This window comes from Tinamus guttatus, unplaced genomic scaffold, assembly GCF_059628265.1.
Source record: "Tinamus guttatus ecotype Peru unplaced genomic scaffold, ASM5962826v1 Tinamus_guttatus_pri_ptg000732l, whole genome shotgun sequence".
NCBI lineage: Eukaryota > Metazoa > Chordata > Aves > Tinamiformes > Tinamidae > Tinamus > Tinamus guttatus.
In genome coordinates this window covers 944117-962401 of record NW_028289266.1, presented here as the reverse complement: position 1 = coordinate 962401, position 18285 = coordinate 944117, and the positions used below count along the sequence as shown (strand labels likewise).

Here is an 18285-nt window from a genome sequence, read left to right as displayed (position 1 = left end):
AAGAAGGGTGCATTAAGACTGGGGTGCATTAAGAAGAGCGTCTCCAGCAGGCCAAGGGAGGGGATCCTGCCCCTCTACTCAGCCCTGGTGAGGCCACATCTGGAGTATTGTGTCCAGTTCTGGGCCCCACAGCACAAGAGGGATGTGGAGCTACTGGAGAGAGTCCAGCATAGGGCCACAAGGATGATCAGGGGCCTGGAACAACTGCCCTATGAGGAGAGGCTGAGGGAGCTGGGCCTGTTCAGCCTGGAGAAGAGAAGGCTGAGAGGGGATCTAATAGGTGTCTATAAGTACCTCAAGGAAGGGAGTGAAGAGGATGGTGCTGGTCTCTTTTCAGTGATGGCCACCGACAGAACTAGAGGAAACGGCCAGAAACTGAAGCATCAAAAGTTCCACAGGAACTTAAGGGAAAATTTTTTAACGGTGAGGGTGACAGAGCACTGGAACAGGCTGCCCAGAGAGGTTGTGGAGTCTCATTCTCTGGAGATCTTCAAAACCCGCTTGGATGCAGTCCAGTGTCATGTGCTCTAGGTGACCCTGCGTGTGCAGGGGGTTTGGACTAGATGACCTCTAGAGGTCTCTTCCAACCTTAAGCATTCTATGATTTTATGATTCTATGATAATATAGGAATGGTGTCAGGGTATGCAGGGATGTGAAAAGGAAGACTAAGGACTACCTGGAATTAAATCTGACAAGGCATACCAATGATAACATGAAGGGCTTCTTCAGTACACAGGCAGCAAAAGGAAGACTAGGGAAAATGTAGGCCTGCTACTGAATGGGGTAGAGGCACTGCTGACAAAAGATACAGAGAAGTCAGAATTACAGAATACCTTTTTTTTTTTGCTTCAGCCTTTACGTAGGCCATCCCTCAGGAATTCCAGAACATGTAGAAAAGAGAGGAAATCTGGAGAAAGGAAGACTCACCCTTAGTTGAGGTAGATCAGGCTGGAGATCTCTTTGTCAAATACAGCAGCCACAAATCCATGGTCCGCAATGGGATACACGCAAGAGTGCTGAGGGAGCTGGTGGATATGATTGCTAGGCCATTCTCCATCGTCTTTGAAAGATCATGGTGAGCAGGAAAGATGCCTGAGAACTGGAAGAAAGCCTATGTTATGCCAGTCTTCAAAAAGGGCAAGAACCCAGGCAGCTACAGACCAGTCAGACTCCTGGAAAGGTGATGAATCAACTTATCCTGAATGTCGTCTCTAAAGATGTGAAGGATAAGAAGGTGATCAAGAGTAGTCAGAACGGATTTGGCAAGGAAAAATTCTGCTTAACCACCCCGAATACCTTTTATGATGGGATGACTGGCTTGGTAGATGAGAAGGCTAAATGTTGTCTCCCTTGACTGAAAGCATGCAAGGCTTTCAGCACTGTCTCTCATAACACCCTCATAGACATGCTCATAAAGTGTGGGTTAGATGAGTGGAGAGCAAGGTGGATGGAGAAGTGTCAGAATGGCCAGGCTGAGAATATTCCAATCATCAGCAAAGGGCCTATTTGTAGGGCTGTAGCTAGTGGTGTCCCCAGGGGCTAGGACTGACTCCAGTATTGCACAACCTCTTCATCAATGGCCTTCATGAAGGCATAGTATGCAACCTCAGCATGTTTGCCAATGATACAAAACTGGGAGCAACGCCTGGTATATGACAAGGCTGTGTGGCTGTTCAGAGAGGCCTATTCAGACTGAAGAACTGGGCAGAGGGCACCTCATGAAGTTCGAGAAAGGGAAGTGCATGCTCCTACCTCAAGGGACAAAGAACCCCACGCACCAGTACAGGCTGGGGGTTGACCTGCTGGAGAAGGACTGGGGATGCTGGTGGGTAACAAGTTAACCATGAGACAGCAATGTGTCTTCATCGTCAAAAAAGCTACTGCTCTTCTGGGGTGCCATAGGAAGAGTCTCACCAGCACATTAAGAAACGTGATCATCCCCTTCTACTTAGCCCTGCTGAGGCCACATCAGGCGTACTCTGCGCAGTCCTCTCCATATGCCCTCAACGGTGCTGGATTGTGCTTCAACCTGATACGGCTTTGGTGCATGGGAGGGGATTTGTGCCAAAGCCCTAATGCCACAAGAACATATATTGCTTACTAGACAGGGACAATTCCTAGCCTGCATGGATATGTCTTTTGCAACCCTATCTATCTCTACTCACAGCCAGCATCTTTGGCGAATTTCTGGACACTCACGGCTTCTATGGCCAGGAAGCTGACGCCTCTGGAGCCATTCCGAAGATGCCTTTTCTAATGGCTGAGACTGCTGCCAGTAGATAGATCTCAATGGTAGAACAACTCCCTGAGCTATAAGAGTCACTCCTCCCAGTTTTGTGTCAGCTACAGACACAAAGTGAGGAAATGCTGAAGCGGTATTGGCTCCAGTATCAACACCCACTCTGCCCCACCACTGACTGTCTTCCAACTACTTATCACAAGCCTTTGAGCCCAGCAATACAGACAGCTTTCAAGGAACCACCCACTTCTCTGGCCTGCACACTGTCATTTGAGTTATAAGGATCTTGTGGGAGACATTGTCAAACCTGGATACTCAACAATGCTCGCTGCTCTGCCTTCATCCTGGCCAAAGCCATTCATCACACTGAAGAAGGCTATAAGGGTCAGGCCCTATTTCCCCTCCACAAAACCCAGACACAGGGCCAAAGCGTCCCCTGTATGGTGAGCCACCAGTCACCATCACAAGGCTGTCTTCTCAACCGAGGGCTAGGCCCGCATTTTCTCTAGTCTTTCTTTTGATGTCAGTGAACCACAAAAACATTCTGTGTTGCTTTCCAGCTACTTGGCCTGCTTCAACGCCATGTGACCTTTGGCTTTCCAAATCCCAGCCTTGCCTCCTTGCAAAGATCTGCCCTCAGAATAAAGAGTATCAGGAGGAACAGAGAAAAACTCTGTATTGCAGCCCATGGGGGTCAGTGAGGGCAACAAGCAGTTGCAGTTGGACAGAGCTGGGAGGGAGAGAGAAAAAAGGATATGGCATCTCCTGATGAATGTGGATCCTTGGGTGTTCTTCTGGGAATTAGGAAACTGGGAAGGTCTTGGCCCCTTCCAGGAAGAGGGGTCACAGACAATCCCACAAGAGTGCCACTGTCCAATGATTGGGTCTGCAAATGACCACAACAGCAATTGATTGTTCACTTTTCCCCATACTGCCATGTTCCAGCTTTGGAAAACATTTGGTTTCTTATGCCAACGTTTGAAAGGAGGCTCTATGGCAGAATGAGTATGCCAGAAATGAGGAAATGAGAAGTTTATGTTGAAGGGACAGCTATCACTACCTGTGCCATGAGTTAGGGCTATTTTGTATTTGAGGTGAGTATACTGGAGGCCCTCGGTGACTCTGAGCCCAGGGCAGTGCAGGAGCACTATAAAAGACAGCCAAACCCTCCACTCTCCCATTCACTTCTCTTGCCTCCACCTCCTTGGGAACAGGTGAGTCTGAAGCTCTTTCTCCTCCCACTCATGCACGTACAGCACATCTCAGCTGATAGCTGCTGTGCTGTGCTGTGCTAGGTGTTGAGAGTGTTTAGGAGGGGGAGAGAGCACAGAAGTTGTGGCCTGGTGAGAGGCTGGAGCCCACCTGTCCTGTGGGCTGTGGGAAGGGCAGGACCCTCTTTGGCTTTGGTTGCCCTTGGCAGGGTCCTGGGCGTGCAGGCAAAGTAGCAGGATGTGTTTTGGGTTACCCAGTGTACAGCTGATGGCCCTACAGGTGCTTTGACTCCCGTGTGACGGTGACACAGGCCATTCCTCATGTGTTCCCTGGCCTCTGCTTCCTTTTTGCCTTCTACCACAGATGCACCACTCATCCTCAGACATGTCCTGCTACAACCCATGCGTGCCACCTCAGAACACCACTGTGGAATCCTCCATGTCCACTGCTGTTGGCAGCATCCTCAGCTCTCAGGGAGTGTCCATCAACTCCAGGGGCTTCAGCCTCTCTGGTCTTGGCCTTGGTGGCTGCTCCTGTGGTACCATGTGCCTGCCCTGCTAAACGTGCTGGTGACGGCCTCAGAGAAGCAACCCCATGTACCCAGAAGATGGTATCGTGGTGAAGATGCAGCTGCTGGGCATTGAGATTGGCTGTGTGATCCTGCCTACCTCTGCAAAGGAAGGCTGGGAGGTTCAGTGTTGGGCTTTCTCATAGTACAGCCTTTGTCTGCCTTTCCCTCCTTCTCCCCTTTCCTTTGCTTGTCTGTGCTGTCTTATGCTCACGTGAACCCCCTAAATCACTCTTGAGGGCAGTGCTGGTCTATCTCCCTTTTCAGATGGAGGCTCTTGCCTATCCCTGGTGCTCCGTGCCTCAGGATCTCTATGCAGAGTGAGCTTTTTTACCTCTGTTGACTCATTAAAAGGCCTTCTGCATGCATTTCTCCTTTTCTATGTGGTCCTTCCCTCCATGTTTTTTCTCCCAAGCTGTCCAGGAAGAAAGACAGTGCTTTGGGGGAGCTCTGGGTTACTCTGGCTTGTGATCACAGGTGGACCCTTGACCATTCCCAGAGGAAGAGGAGGGTAGAAACTCTGCAGCATTGGCCTTTTAGGTGCTCTCCCTTGGAGCTGAGGAGGACATAGTGGCTGTATGGACAGGCCCACAGAGTGGTGGTAAATGGAGTCAAATGCAGTTGGTGACCGGTCATGAGTGGTTTTCCCCAGGGCTCAGTGTTGGGGCCAGTTCTCTTTGATATCTTTATTGATGATCTGGATGAGAGGATTGAGTGCATAGTCAGCAAATTTGCAGATGACGCCAAGCTGTGGGGAAGAGTCGATGTGTTTGAGGGCAGGAAGACTTTACAGATGGGTCTGGGCAGGCAGGATTGATGGTCTGAAACTGTATGAGGTTCAACAAATCAAGTGCGAGGTGCTGCACTTCAGTCACAACACCCCCATGCAGGCTTGGGGCAGAGTGGCAGGAGAGCTGCACACCAGAAAGGGATCTAGGAGTGCTGGTCGACAGCCAGCTGAACATGAGCCAGCAGGAGTAGGGAAATGAACAACCCCTTGTATTCAGCACTGGTGAGGCCGCACCTTGAATACTGTGTTCAGTTTTGGGCTGCTCACTACAAGGAAGACATCGAGGTGCTGGAGCGTGTCCAAAGAAGGCCAGTGAAGCTGGTGGAGGGGCTAGAGCACACACGTTTTAAGGATTGGCTGAGAGAGCTGGGGTTATTGAGTATGGAGAAGAGGAAGCTCAGGGGAGACCTTATCGCTCCCTACAATTGCCTGAAAGGAGGTTGTAGTGAGGTGGGGGTCAATCTCTTCTCCAAAATAACTATGGATGGGGCAAGAGGAAATGGGCTCAAGCTGCACCAAAGGAGGTTTGGGTTAGATATTAGGAAAAATTTCTACATAGAAAGTGGTGTGAGGCATTGGAACGGGTTGCCTGGGTGGAGTCACTGTCCCTGGCAGTATTCAAGAAACATGTAGATGAGGCACTTAGGCTTATGGTCTAGTAGGCATGGTGGTGATGGGCTTATTGTTGCACTTGATGATGTTGAAGGTCTTTTCCAACCACAGTGATTCAATGATTCTGTGATCCCTGGCACTTCCATCGGGCTGTTTCTTGCAGCAGCTCTGCCAAGAAATGCCCTGTAAGCCTCAGAGCACATCTTTTTCACTGGGAGCCTGACCTCAAGTGAAGAGCCCTGGCTGCGGGATGCCCTGGAAAGGCTGCATTCCTGCAAGTTCTTGCAGGACTGAATTGTTCTAGCTTTCAATGAAGCTGCACTGGTGGAAGAGAATCAAGGCTTACAGAGAGTCCGTGTTGCCTCCCTCCTTACATCAATGCCCTGTTTGTGCTGGGGAAAGTTTCTAGGCTGAGGCAGGGTGGGAGAGACCCAGAGCAAGATGAGCAAGAGCAAGGGATGCTATCCAATTGCTTCAAGGGTGTTCAGGAGCTCCCCAAAGAAGCTCTCTCACCAGCAGGCAGGCTAGAAAGAGTAAATGGAGTGAGTGCCATGGGATCATCCGGGATGGTCACATGGATGTAGCACGTGGCCTGTGAGGAAAGGAGGGCCATTCTGAGGGAAGGGGACATGCCGAGCCTAGAGACAAAAAGTCTGAATTTTCGGGATCTCATGAACAGGAAGGCTGGAGAGGGGCTTAGAGCTGAGGAAAGAGCAGTGCTGAACTATGCAGGAGACATGGCTTGGCAGGCTGATTCATGAGAATCACTCTGATTCATGACTAGCAACTTCCTGAGTAATGGAGAAGAGACCAGCACTCTGTCCCAAAACAACTTGCAGAATTTCTCAAAAAAACACCCTGCCATAAGGCTAGATGCAGATATTCTTGGGGAGAAGCCTTCAGAATGGTGGCAATTGGCAAAACTGCTCTGTGACACCATGGACTGTCAGAAGCATCGTGAGGTGCATTAAGAGGAGCACAGCTAGTAGTTTATTGGAAGTGCTTAGATACCTCTGTTCAACACGCATTCAACTGCATGTAAAATTCCATGTCCATTTTTTGTTTCTTTCTAAGACAAGAAAGACATGGAGCAAGTGGATAGTGTGCAGTGGTGGGCTGCCAGGCTGGTCACGGGTCTGGAGCATTCGGCCTGTTGAGGAGAGGAAGTCCACTGTGAGGGAAGGGGATGTGCCGAGTCAGGAGAAGAACAGCTGTGGTGTGGGCACCTCCTGGCAGCTATCCCACAGTTCTGGGGAGGTCACTGAGAAGACAGAGCCAAGCTCTTTCCTAGGGTATGTTGCTGGAGGACAGTAGACAATGGCCATAGACATGGAAGAACAGAGGGTCAAACAACATAATAGGAAAGCCTTTTACACCCAGAGGAAAATTCAGAAGCAGAACCAGTTGCCAAGAGAGGCTGTGCAGTTGCAACCCTCACATGGAAGAATGCCACAGCAGAGCAGGTAATGCAAGCCCTGGGCAAGCTGCTTCGACCTAATGGCTGAGCTACCTAGGATCCATCCGAAGGCTGTGCTAGAGCACTCCAGAGATCCCTTCCTACGTAACCTGTCCTTTGATACTATGATCCTAACCCCTGCATTGCTTAGATTACACCACTGGGGGCAGTGACAGCCTTAGGAGTGACATGCTGCCTTGGAGAAAAGCCCAAAGGGAATGACCACAGAGCACTCGGCTTCCTGGGCACAGAGTTGCACTGTTTTGGGTGCTTTCCTGCATCCTCTGTGCAGGCGAAGAAAGGCTTACAGAAAGCAGTTCTGTCCCACCTGGGGGACAACATGAAACTATGATGCTCCAGCTGTGAGTTGTTGGGACCACGTTTTGCCAAAGCTTCCACGGCAGGATTTTCTTTGACTGCTATCAGGTGGTTGTTTTCTTGCTGTCTTTCTTCTGCATTTGCTCCTGGAAAGCCTGGAGCTGCAGTTACAACAATATCAAAGAACTTAATGGGTTCTTCTGGTATCCTCATGGGTCCTCAAGACAGGTGACACATTCATCCAATGCTCTCATTATTACTTTTTTTATTTTATTTTTTGTTATCTTTATTCTGCCCTTGCTCCTGGAAAGCCTGGAGCTGCTGTTAAAACAATATCAAAGAACCCGAGGGGTTCTTCCAGCATTCTCATGTGTTCCCAAGACAGCTGACATGTTCAACTAACCATCTATTTACTACTTGCTTTGCAGTGTACGGTTTATGTTAGGAAAAGAGACAGTGCACGCACACAAGAGTGGATAGAAGTCTCTGAAATGTTCAGCAAGAGTGCAAAGAATCCCACACAGGTGGAGAAGCTTAGAAGGCAGGGTTGGAGCTACTGAAAGATTAGGAGTCCTCAGACTCCAGCAGGTGAGCAGCAGCACCTTTGTGAACTGCACAGAGCAATACATTCCTTCCTCGGCATCTTGGGAGAGGTCCCACCGACGGAAGAACAACACTGGGACACGGACGGCGATGCAGAAGAGCTTTATTGAGTAGAGACAGGGAAACAGGATGCATGTGAATGGACGTCACAGCGCACGAGGTGAATGGGGGTGACCTGAGATTCTGCAGCACGGGGCTGCAGGAGAGTTCCTGCTGGACATCAGTCCATGTAGGAGTTCCCACCTAGCAGTTCTTTTCTTGGTGCGCGCTGAGGTGGAAGAAGACAGCGAGGAGACAGTAGCAGAAAATGAAAGAGCAGAAGAAATTAATCCAGACACAGGCTGTGCTGTGAGAGAGACTAGGCAGGCCCTCCAGAGGGCCTTCCTTATCAGGCGTAGCCGGAATCACCCAGTCGCTCTGAATCCAGTGCCCAAGGGGTGCGTCTTCATTGCAGTACCATCTTCTGGGTATGTGGGGGTGCTCCTCTGGGGCCTTCACCAGCACGTTTAGCAGGGCAGGCACCTCGTGCCACAGATGCGGCCACCAAGGTCAAGGCCAGAGAGGCTGAAGCCCCCGGAGTTGATGGGCACTCCCTGAGAGCTGAGGATGCTGCCAACGGCAGCGGACGTGGAGGATCCCACCGCAGTGTTCTGTGGGAAGGAGGTGAGGATGGGACCGGGCAGGGTCACCACCACAGGAGAGGGCTCGATGACGACATTGGAGTCCTGGCACTGCCTGACACAGGGCTCGTTGCAGCTGTTGGCCAGCGGGGTGGGGCCGCAGGGCCGGCATGGCACACAGGGTTCGTAGCAGGACATGTCTGAGGAGCTGGAGGCACCTGCGAGAGAGGCCAGGGAGGAAGCAGATCATGGGGGGACTCATGAGGAGCAACACATGACACTAACACAAGGGACTCAGGGCTTCTGGGGGGCCATAACCTGGACGTCGTGCAGCCCAAAACACAGCTCTTTTACCTCTACCCCAAGAGCCCTGCCAAGGGCAGCCAGAGCCAAAGAGGATTCTGCCCACACCACAACAACCCGAAGGCAAGCACCAGCAAACACCCCTCTCATGGCTCTCAGCAGCCCCGAACCTCTGCCTTCTCCTCCCCTCCCAAGCACTCCCAACACCCAGCACAGCACAGCACAGCTATCAGCTGAGATGTGCTGTAGATACATAAGGGGGAAAAGAAAGAGCTTTACACTCACCTGTTCCCAAGGAGGTGGACGCAAGAGAAGTAGATGGGGAGTGGAGAGTTTGGCTGTCTTTTATAGTGCTCCTGTGCTGCCCCAGGCCCAGAGTCACCCAGGGCCTGGCCAGTAATTTTCCAGCACGCTCACCTCAAATGCAAAATGGCTTTGCTCATGGCATGGGTGATGATGGTTTTCCCTTCAATGGAGCCTTTCATTTCCTCATTTCTGGCATGCCCATTCTCCACAGATGCTCTCTTCAAGAATTGGCATTAGTAACCCAAGCATATGCGAAGCAGGAGCATGGCATTATGCATAGAAGTGATGGCCCATGTGCTGCAGGGGTCCGGCACGGATGCAAATACTGGGCAGTGGCACTCTTGTGGGGTTTTCTATCACTCCTTTCCCTGGAAGGAGCCCAGGCTCTCTCTGTTCTCTAGTGTCCAGCCAAGCACCCAAGGCTCCCCAGGCATGTGGTTTTGCCATATCATGCTCTCTCCCTCCTTACTGCCTGGATCTCTCCAGCTGTCACTGCTCCTTGCGCCCACCTCACCCCAAACAGGTGGGCTGCACTGCACAGTTTGTCTCTCTTCCTCCTGATACTCTTTGCTGTGGGGAGAGTTGTGTTCCAGGCAGAAGAGCTGGGATTAGGAAAGAAAAAGAGCACTATGAGCTGATGCTGGCCATAGAGCAACACAGAGGCCTTTACTGTTATAATGGCAGCGAAAAAGAACATTCAGGAAAAAGAGGACGTAGCCAAGCATGGAGCTGGTGACCTTGTGAAGGACGTGGAGGCTGGTGGTGGAGCTCAATCCCATAGCGAGGTCACCACAGAGGGGGCAAAAAGGCTGAGATACGCAAAGCCTTCTTGGCCTTGTGTCTTGCCTGGTAGGTTTTACCATCAGGACTATGAGAAGATTTGGAGCAAGGAAGACTCACTTTCAATACAGGAGATTCAAGCTGTGGCTCTTGAAAGTAATGGAACAGAAGCAAGTGTGTAGGAGCTGATGGGATGCCTCTGCGAGTGCTGAGGGAGGTGGCCAAGTCACTGCAAGGCCTCAACAGACTGGGCAAGGGACAGACAGCTATGTCATGCACTTCATCAAAGGGAAGTGCCAAGTGGTGCACCGGTGCAGGAGCGATGCCGTGCAGCAGTCCATGGTGGGTGCCGAGTGGTGGCAAACACTTTGCAACAAAGGAGTGGGACGTGTCTGGAGTATGTAGGGAGGCTGTTAGGAAAATCAAAGCTCCTCTGGAATTGAGACTGGCCGGGGGCCTCTGGGGAAGAGCTTCCACTGCTACAGCAGACGCAGAAAGCTGACCGAGTGAAATGAAGATCCACCGCTGAATGGGGTGCATGAGTCAGTGAGAGTGGAGGCTGATAAGACTGGGGCACTCAATCCTTTCTCTGCCTCAGTCTTTGCCAGGAAGCCCTGCCAGGCTTCTGTTACCTTCCAGAGGGTTCAAGGAGGAGGAACATCCCTCCCAGCAGTGGAGGAGGATCAAATGAAGGATTGTTTCAGAGGAGCTGACCTGTGCAGGCCCACAACTCCCGGCGGACTGCGTCCGAGGGAGCCGAGAGTGCTGGCTGAGATCGTGCCAGGCCCATTCTCTAGTGTCCTTGCTAGATCATGGAGACCGGGGCAGGTTGCCGATGCCTGCAGAAGAAAAGGCTCCTGGCCATCTTGAGAAAAGGTGCAAAGGACAATTGGGGAACTACAGGCCTTTCAGTCCCTCATTTCTCTTTCGACTCTGTCTCCCAAAATAGCCTTGTATCCGACTGAGGATGCGGTGCTCTCGGTGTGTGAGTACAGAATTGGCAAAAATTGGGGGTTCTTGGGACTTGGAGTGTAGGGGTTTGTGAGCCAGGCTCCAGCGGAGGCCTATACGAAGGGCAGTACCAGCAGGATCTGTGCCTGGACTTGTCCTCTACAATAATCTCTCTAGATGACCTGGTGGAAGCAAGAGAGTGCCTCCGCATCAAGCTTGCAGATGACAGCTAACTGCACAGATCAGCTGATTTACTCTAGCACAGGGTGTCCATTCAGGGGTGCTAGACAGACTGTGGGAATGGTCCAGCTGGAGTCTTATGAGCTGCTGGCTGTGTGGAGGGAGAGAAAGTGTTGCAAAAGACATCTGCATGCTGGCCCAAGTGGTACCTGTCTAGCAGGCAATGTATGTTCTTGCGGCATAAAGTGTTAGGCACACATCTCATCCCATGCCCCAAAGCCCACTTTAGTTCGAAGCACAACCCAGCAGCATTGTGGAGACAAAGAAAGCTTTGCCTGTCCCAGATGCGCATTGGGGGCTTGGGCAAGGTACTCAAGCTTCCCCAACAAGGCTTCAAGAGCCAGGAGGACCTGTGGCAGGACACCACTGGGGGCTGGCAGGACCCTGCCACATGCCTGGGGCATGTGTTGAGAAGGTCCCTGGGTATGAAAGCCTCTCAGAATACATCAAGGAGTCATTGCCTCTTCACTGAGGCAGAAAAAAGGGCTTCCCTGCCCTGGAGATATGGAGGCAGCTAGTACGCGTCCCAGAAGCGTCCAGGGATGTCTTCAGTGGCTGTGCTTGCTGGGACAAACTCCACTATCTCTCAGGGAGCTCACAGCCTCCCTGCAAAGCTCCCTTTGACTTCCTGAGACAGGAGCTGTGTCAGCCAAGTCTTGTGATGCTGGGACCAACCCGTGGTGAGCCACAACCAACTTGAGAAGGCCGTGTGTCACCCTACTGGCATGAGGCTAAGCCAAGCATGGGTCCTGGCTGCAGCCACACACCACATGCAGGGCTGAATTCCTCTTCATAATGGGTAAATCCAATGCTGTCCAGCCGAAAACTCTTCCAAGTAGCGGGATGCCCCTAGGTGCAGCCCTAAGGAGCCCCAGTAGCCATTGCCCACCTGCCTGACCTCACTGCTGCTCCCAGAGCTAAAGGGCCTCAAATGATTTTGAGGACGTTGCGGAAAATGAACTGATGGCCAGAGGGAGTTGGGAGAGAGCAAAGGCTGGTGCTCAGGCCAGAGAGTTTGTGGTGCAGCGCTCCTTCTTGCAAGGGCATCACAAGCAGCTCCAACAAAGGACTCTAGGCCAATACCTGCCCTCTCTGCACAGGACGACTCCTCCAGGACTTGCGCCATCACTTCTGTGCATACTGCCAACTCCTGCTCAAAAATCTTTGAGCCCTTCGTGACAGTTTAGAGAAGGATCCTGGGAGGCAGAATGGGCATGCCAGAAATGAGGAAATGAAAAGGCTCCATTGATGAGACAACAAACACCACCCGCACCATGAGAAGAGCTATTTTGCATTTGAGGTGAGCGTGCTGGAAAATTACTGGCCAGGCCCTGGATGTCTCTGGTCCTGGGGCAGTAGAGGAGCACTATAAAAGACAGCCAAACTCCACACTCCTCCATCCACTTCTCTTTCCTCCACCTCCTTGGGAACAGGTGAGTGTGACGCCCTTTCTCTTGCCGCTCCTTCTGCTGCTCCCACAGCTCATCTCAGCTGATAACTGCTGTGCGGTGCTGGGTGTTGGGAGTGCTTGGAGGGGGAAATACGGCAGGAGTTCTGGTCTGGTGAGAGCCATGAGAGGGGTGTTTGCTGGTGTTTGCCTTAAGGTTGTTGTGGTGTGAGCAGAATCCTCTTTGGCTCTGGCTGCCCTTGGCAGGGCTCTTGGGGTATAGGCAAAAGAGCTGTGTTTTGGGCTGCACGACGTCCAGGTTATGACCCACCAGAAGTCCCGAGTCCCTTGTGGTAGTGTCACGTGTTGCTCCTCATGAGTTTCCCCATGCTCTGCTTCCTCCCTGGCCTCTCTCGCAGGTGCCTCCAGCTCCGCAGACATGTCCTGCTGCGAACCCTGTGTGCCATGCCAGCCCTGTGGGCCCACCCCGCTGGCCAACAGCTGCAATGAGCCCTGTGTCAGGCAGTGCCAGGACTCCACCATTGTCATCCAGCCCTCTCCTGTGGTGGTGACCCTGCCCGGACCCATCCTCAGCTCCTTCCCGCAGAACACCGCCGTGGGATCCTCCACGTCCGCTGCCGTTGGCAGCATCCTCAGCTCTCAGGGAGTGCCCATCAACTCCGGGGGCTTCAGCCTCTCTGGCCTTGGCCTTGGTGGCCGCTCCTGTGGCACCAGGTGCCTGCCCTGCTAAACGTGCTGGTGAAGACCCTCTAGAAGGACCCCCAGGCAACCAGAAGATGGTACTGCAATGAGGATCTCTTGCACACAGCATTCAGATGGTCTCTTTTTTTCTGACTGCCCTCCTAAGGGAAGGCTGGAGATCGCCAGGCTTGGCCCTCCCAGAGCAAGCCCCATTTCTGCATTTCTGTCCTTCTACTCTCCCATTCCTCTCTGTTGTACTTGCTGTCTACTGCTGATGTGGGCCACGCGGTCCCCCAAAGTCTGCTTTGGGGACCCTCCTGGACCTTACCGCTGTGCTGGTGCAGGCTTTTATCTGCCCCTGGTGCTCCCTTTCCCTGAACCTCTACTAGGATGAGCCAGCTCGTTTTTCTCTGGTGACACATTAAAGGTCTTCTGCATGTATGCCTGGGTCTCCACAATATTCTTCCTTCTGTGGTTATTCTCCCAAGATGCCCAGGGAGAAAGGCAGTTCTCTGGGGTGACTGTGTTGACTTGGGAGCACATGAGACCCCTTTAAATTTCCCAAAGGAACTAGAGGGTGGGCACTCTGCAGCCATGGACTTGTAGATGCCCTTCCTTGGAGCTGAGAAGGACATTCATGGTTGCTCCAGTGCATGTAGTCATTGGGCCCTGCCTCTCAGCACCTCTGCCCAGAAATACCCTCTGGGCCTCCGTGTAGGTCCTTTGAACTGGGAGACGGAGCTCAGGGAAGAGCCCTGGCTGCGAGTGGCCCTTAGTTGACAGCATTCCTGCGAGTGCGTGGGGAAAGGAGTGTCTCTCGCTCTTGGTGGAGCTGTGCTGCTGGAACAAGCTCTGACAGAGGATGGCTACCCAAGGAGAGCAGGAGTGAAGATGGGAGGCCATAGGCTTGCAGAGATCACATATCATCCCCTGCTTGCATCGATGCTTTGCTTTTCCTGGGGAAAGTGTCTGGGGGGTGGCAAGCTGGGAGAGACTCGGGGCCAGAAGAGAGGCAAGGGAGTAGTGCAGGTGTCCCAGGTGTGTCCAGCCCCTCCCCAGAGCAATATTTTAAGAGCAGGAAGGCTGGATAGAAGGTTACAGCTGAGGAATAGGCAGTGCAGAACTGCTTGTCAGAGTCGGGTACTCTCTGACCAGCTCCCTTCTGATATTCTGTGCATCTGAAGAGTGAAAAAGTCATAGAATCATGGAATGCTTAGGGCTGGAAGGGACCTCTGGAGGTCATCTAGTCCAAACCCCCTGCACATGCAGGGTCACCTAGAGCACGTGGAACTGGACTGCATCCAAGTGGGTTTTGAAGATCTCCAGAGAAGGAGACTCCACAACCTCTCTGGGCAGCCTGTTCCAGTGCTCTTAAATTGATGTTTGAAGATATTTTCTTTTACATGTGATTTTTGATTTAGCCACATGATTCAGCAATATCACAATACAAGTGGTCACAGTACAAATGTGCAGTTGCACAGGTCAATCCAGTACTCATGGGCTTGACATTCCCTGTCTTTAGAACACGCCCACCGGCAGGATCCTGGACCTCTCCAGGCACTGGGAACAAATACATGCGCTGAAACCCTCTCAAGCCTGTGTCTCTCTTCACAATTCCTATTTAAGTTGTTTCCGTTTTACACGAGATGTTGGGTTTTACACCCTATGTTGGGCTGAGCCACGTATACACTTCTCCCAGGCTGCTCTGGCTAATCTCAGGAGACATGTACATTCACTTGATCAACTCTCAACTCAGCGGATGCATCTGCTAATCTAACAGAAAGGTCAATGCTCTGGGGCCCTGTGTGTTGAAATTAAGTCAGTTGTCTGTAGAACAGATTTGATCAGTGAGTTGCATCCTACATGATTCCTGAGTTTCACGGCAACCTCACCCTTTGCCCGTCTCCTCTGAGCCTTCTTCCATGCTTATGGCTTGGTCACACTGCTGCAAGACACAGGTGGGCAGGATGAAGCCGGGCATCTCCCTGAGCTGTGGCGCAGAGCTTTCAGCGCAGTTTCACCAACACTCTGTGCCCAGTGAATTTGCAACTCCTCTCAAGGAAAGGTCTCCTAGGAAGGCCAGAGGAAAACCCTTCAGGAAGGCTGCAACTGGCAACTCTGTTGCATGACACCAGAGAGTCAGCAGCATTCTTGGCTGCGTTAAGAGGAGCACAGCTAGTAGTTTAACTGGAGTGAGTAGCCAGCTCTGTTCAAGACACATTCAACTGCATGAAGAATTCCATGTCCATTTTTAGTTTCTCTCTAATGCAAGACAGATATGGCGCAAGCGCATAGTATGCAGCGGTTGGCTGCCGGGCTGGTCACGGGTCTGGGGCACGTGGCCTGTGAGGAGAGGGGGTCCACTGTGAGGGAAAGGGACGTGCCGAGTCAGGAGACGTGGGCATCTCTTGTCAGCTATCCCACTGTTCTGGGGAGGTCACTGAGAAGACAGAGTCAAGCTCTTCCCTCGGGTGTGTGGCTGGAGGACAGCAGACAATGGGCCTAGGTGGCGAATGATTACACAGACCGCAATTTGTGTTTAATCAGAATCGGAATCCAGAATTGGCATCTCCTTTACTGCTCAAGTGAACGCCTTATATATTAACACAATTACACATATTAACCCAAGGTCTGCTAGAGCCAATCAGCTTTGCATTCATGGCCCTGCAGATGCCAGTAATCAGCTGGCCCCGTGCCGTCTCCAGCTACTCTCCAAAGTACATTTCGCATGGGAACAGCAAAGGAAAGAACAGTATGCACAGTTCCTTCAAGGTGTTGGGAGAGTGCTGTTCTGTCTCAAGCTATACCATCTCCCACAGGCATAGACATGGAAGAAGAGAGGGTCAGACAACATAATAGGAAAGCCTTTTACACCCTGAGGAGAATCCAGAAGTAGAACCAGATGCCAAGTGAGACTGTGCCATTGCCACCCTTGGAAGAATGGCATAGCAGAGCAGATAAAGCAAGTCCTGGGCAAGCTGCTTCGACCTAATGGCTGAGCTTTCTTGGATCTATCCTGAGGCACACCAGAAGTCCCTTCCTACCTGACTTGTCCTTTGGTGCTATGGTCCTAACCCCTGCATTGGGTAGGCTACCCCACTGTGGGAAGTGATAGCCTTGGGAGTGACACGCTGCCATGAGGGAGGACTCAAGGGAATGACCACAGAGCACTCTGGTTCCTGGGCACAGAGCTGCTCCATGTTGGGCCTTTTCCAGCATGCTCTGTTCAGGAGAAGAAAGGCTTGCAGAAAGCAGCTCTGTCCCACCTGGGGGACAACATGAAACTATGATGCTCCAGCTGTGAGTTGTTGGGACCACGTTTTGCCAAAGCTTCCATTGCAGGATTTTCCTGCACTGCTCTCAGGCGGTTGTTTTCTTCCCGTTTTTCTTCTGCATTTGCTCCTGGAAAGCCTGGAGCTGCTGTTACAACAATATCAAAGAACTTGATGGGATCTTCTGGAATCCTCATGGGTCCTCAAGACAGGTGACACATTCATCCAACCCTCTCTTTACTATTTGATTTGCAGTGCACAGCTTATGTTAGGGAAAGAGACAGTGTATGCACACAAGAGTGGAAAGCAATCTCTGAAATGCATGCCAGGAGTGCAAAGAATCCCACACAGGTGGAGAAGCTTAGAAGGCAGGGTTGGAGCTGCTGAAAGATTAGGAGTCCTCAGACTCCAGCAGGTGAGCAGCAGCACCTTTGTGAACTGCACAGAGCAATACATTCCTTCCTCGGCATCTTGGGAGAGGTCCCACCGACGGAAGAACAACACTGGGACACGGACGGCGATGCAGAAGAGCTTTATTGAGTAGAGACAGGGAAACAGGATGCATGTGAATGGACGTCACAGCGCACGAGGTGAATGGGGGTGACTTGAGATTCTGCAGCACGGGGCTGCAGGAGAGTTCTTGCTGGACATCAGTCCATGTAGGAGTTCCCACCTAGCAGTTCTTTTCTTGGTGCGCGCTGAGGTGGAAGAAGACAGCGAGGAGACAGTAGCAGAAAATGAAAGAGCAGAAGAAATTAATCCAGACACAGGCTGTGCTGTGAGAGAGACTAGGCAGGCCCTCCAGAGGGCCTTCCTTATCAGGCGTAACCGGAATCACCCAGTCGCCCTGAATCCAGTGCCCAAGGGGTGCGTCTTCGTTGCAGTACCACCTTCTGGGTATGTGGGGGTGCTCCTCTGGGGCCTTCACCAGCACGTTTAGCAGGGCAGGCACCTCGTGCCACAGATGCGGCCACCAAGGTCAAGGCCAGAGAGGCTGAAGCCCCCGGAGTTGATGGGCACTCCCTGAGAGCTGAGGATGCTGCCAACGGCAGCGGACGTGGAGGATCCCACCGCAGTGTTCTGTGGGAAGGAGGTGAGGATGGGACCGGGCAGGGTCACCACCACAGAAGAGGGCTGGATGAAAACATTGGAGTCCTGGCACTGCCTGACACAGGGCTCGTTGCAGCTGTTGGCCAGCGGGGTGGGGCCGCAGGGCCGGCATGGCACACAGGGTTCGTAGCAGGACATGTCTGAGGAGCTGGAGGCACCTGCGAGAGAGGCCAGGGAGGAAGCAGATCATGGGGGAACTCATGAGGAGCAACACATGACACTACCACAAGGGACTCAGGGCTTCTGGGGGGCCATAACCTGGACGTCGTGCAGCCCAAAACACAGCTCTTTTACCTCTACCCCAAGAGCCCTGCCAAGGGCAGCCAGAGCCAAAGAGGATTCTGCCCACACCACAACAACCCGAAGGCAAGCACCAGCAAACACCCCTCTCATGGCTCTCAGCAGCCCCGAACCTCTGCCTTCTCCTCCCCTCCCAAGCACTCCCAACACCCAGCACAGCACAGCACAGCTATCAGCTGAGATGTGCTGTAGATACATAAGGGGGAAGAGAAAGAGCTTTACACTCACCTGTTCCCAAGGAGGTGGATGCAAGAGAAGTAGATGGGGAGTGGAGAGTTTGGCTGTCTTTTATAGTGCTCCTGTGCTGCCCCAGGCCCACAGTCACCCAGGGCCTGGCCAGTAATTTTCCAGCACGCTCACCTCAAATGCAAAATAGCTTTACTCATGGCATGGGTGATGATGGTTTTCCCTTCAATGGAGCCTTTCATTTCCTCATTTCTGGCATGCCCATTCTCCACAGATGCTCCCTTCAAGAATTGGCATTAGTAACCCAAGTATATGCGGAGCAGGAGCAT

General features: G+C 52.2%; 2 protein-coding genes and 1 pseudogene across 2 annotated transcripts; 1 reads left to right on the top strand and 2 right to left on the bottom strand.

The window, feature by feature from the left end:
* Nucleotides 1–8305: 8305 nt before the first annotated feature.
* Nucleotides 8306–8617, bottom strand: LOC148591655 (feather beta keratin-like). Its single transcript, XM_088537253.1, has one exon. It carries the CDS (start codon nucleotides 8615–8617, stop codon nucleotides 8306–8308), a length of 312 nt encoding a protein of 103 aa, XP_088393379.1.
* Nucleotides 8618–12825: 4208 nt separating this feature from the next.
* On the top strand, nucleotides 12826–13137 carry LOC148591654 (feather keratin Cos1-2 pseudogene; annotated as a pseudogene).
* Nucleotides 13138–17296: 4159 nt separating this feature from the next.
* On the bottom strand, nucleotides 17297–17608 carry LOC148591653 (feather beta keratin-like). Its single transcript, XM_088537136.1, has one exon. It carries the CDS (start codon nucleotides 17606–17608, stop codon nucleotides 17297–17299), a length of 312 nt encoding a protein of 103 aa, XP_088393262.1.
* Nucleotides 17609–18285: the final 677 nt, after the last annotated feature.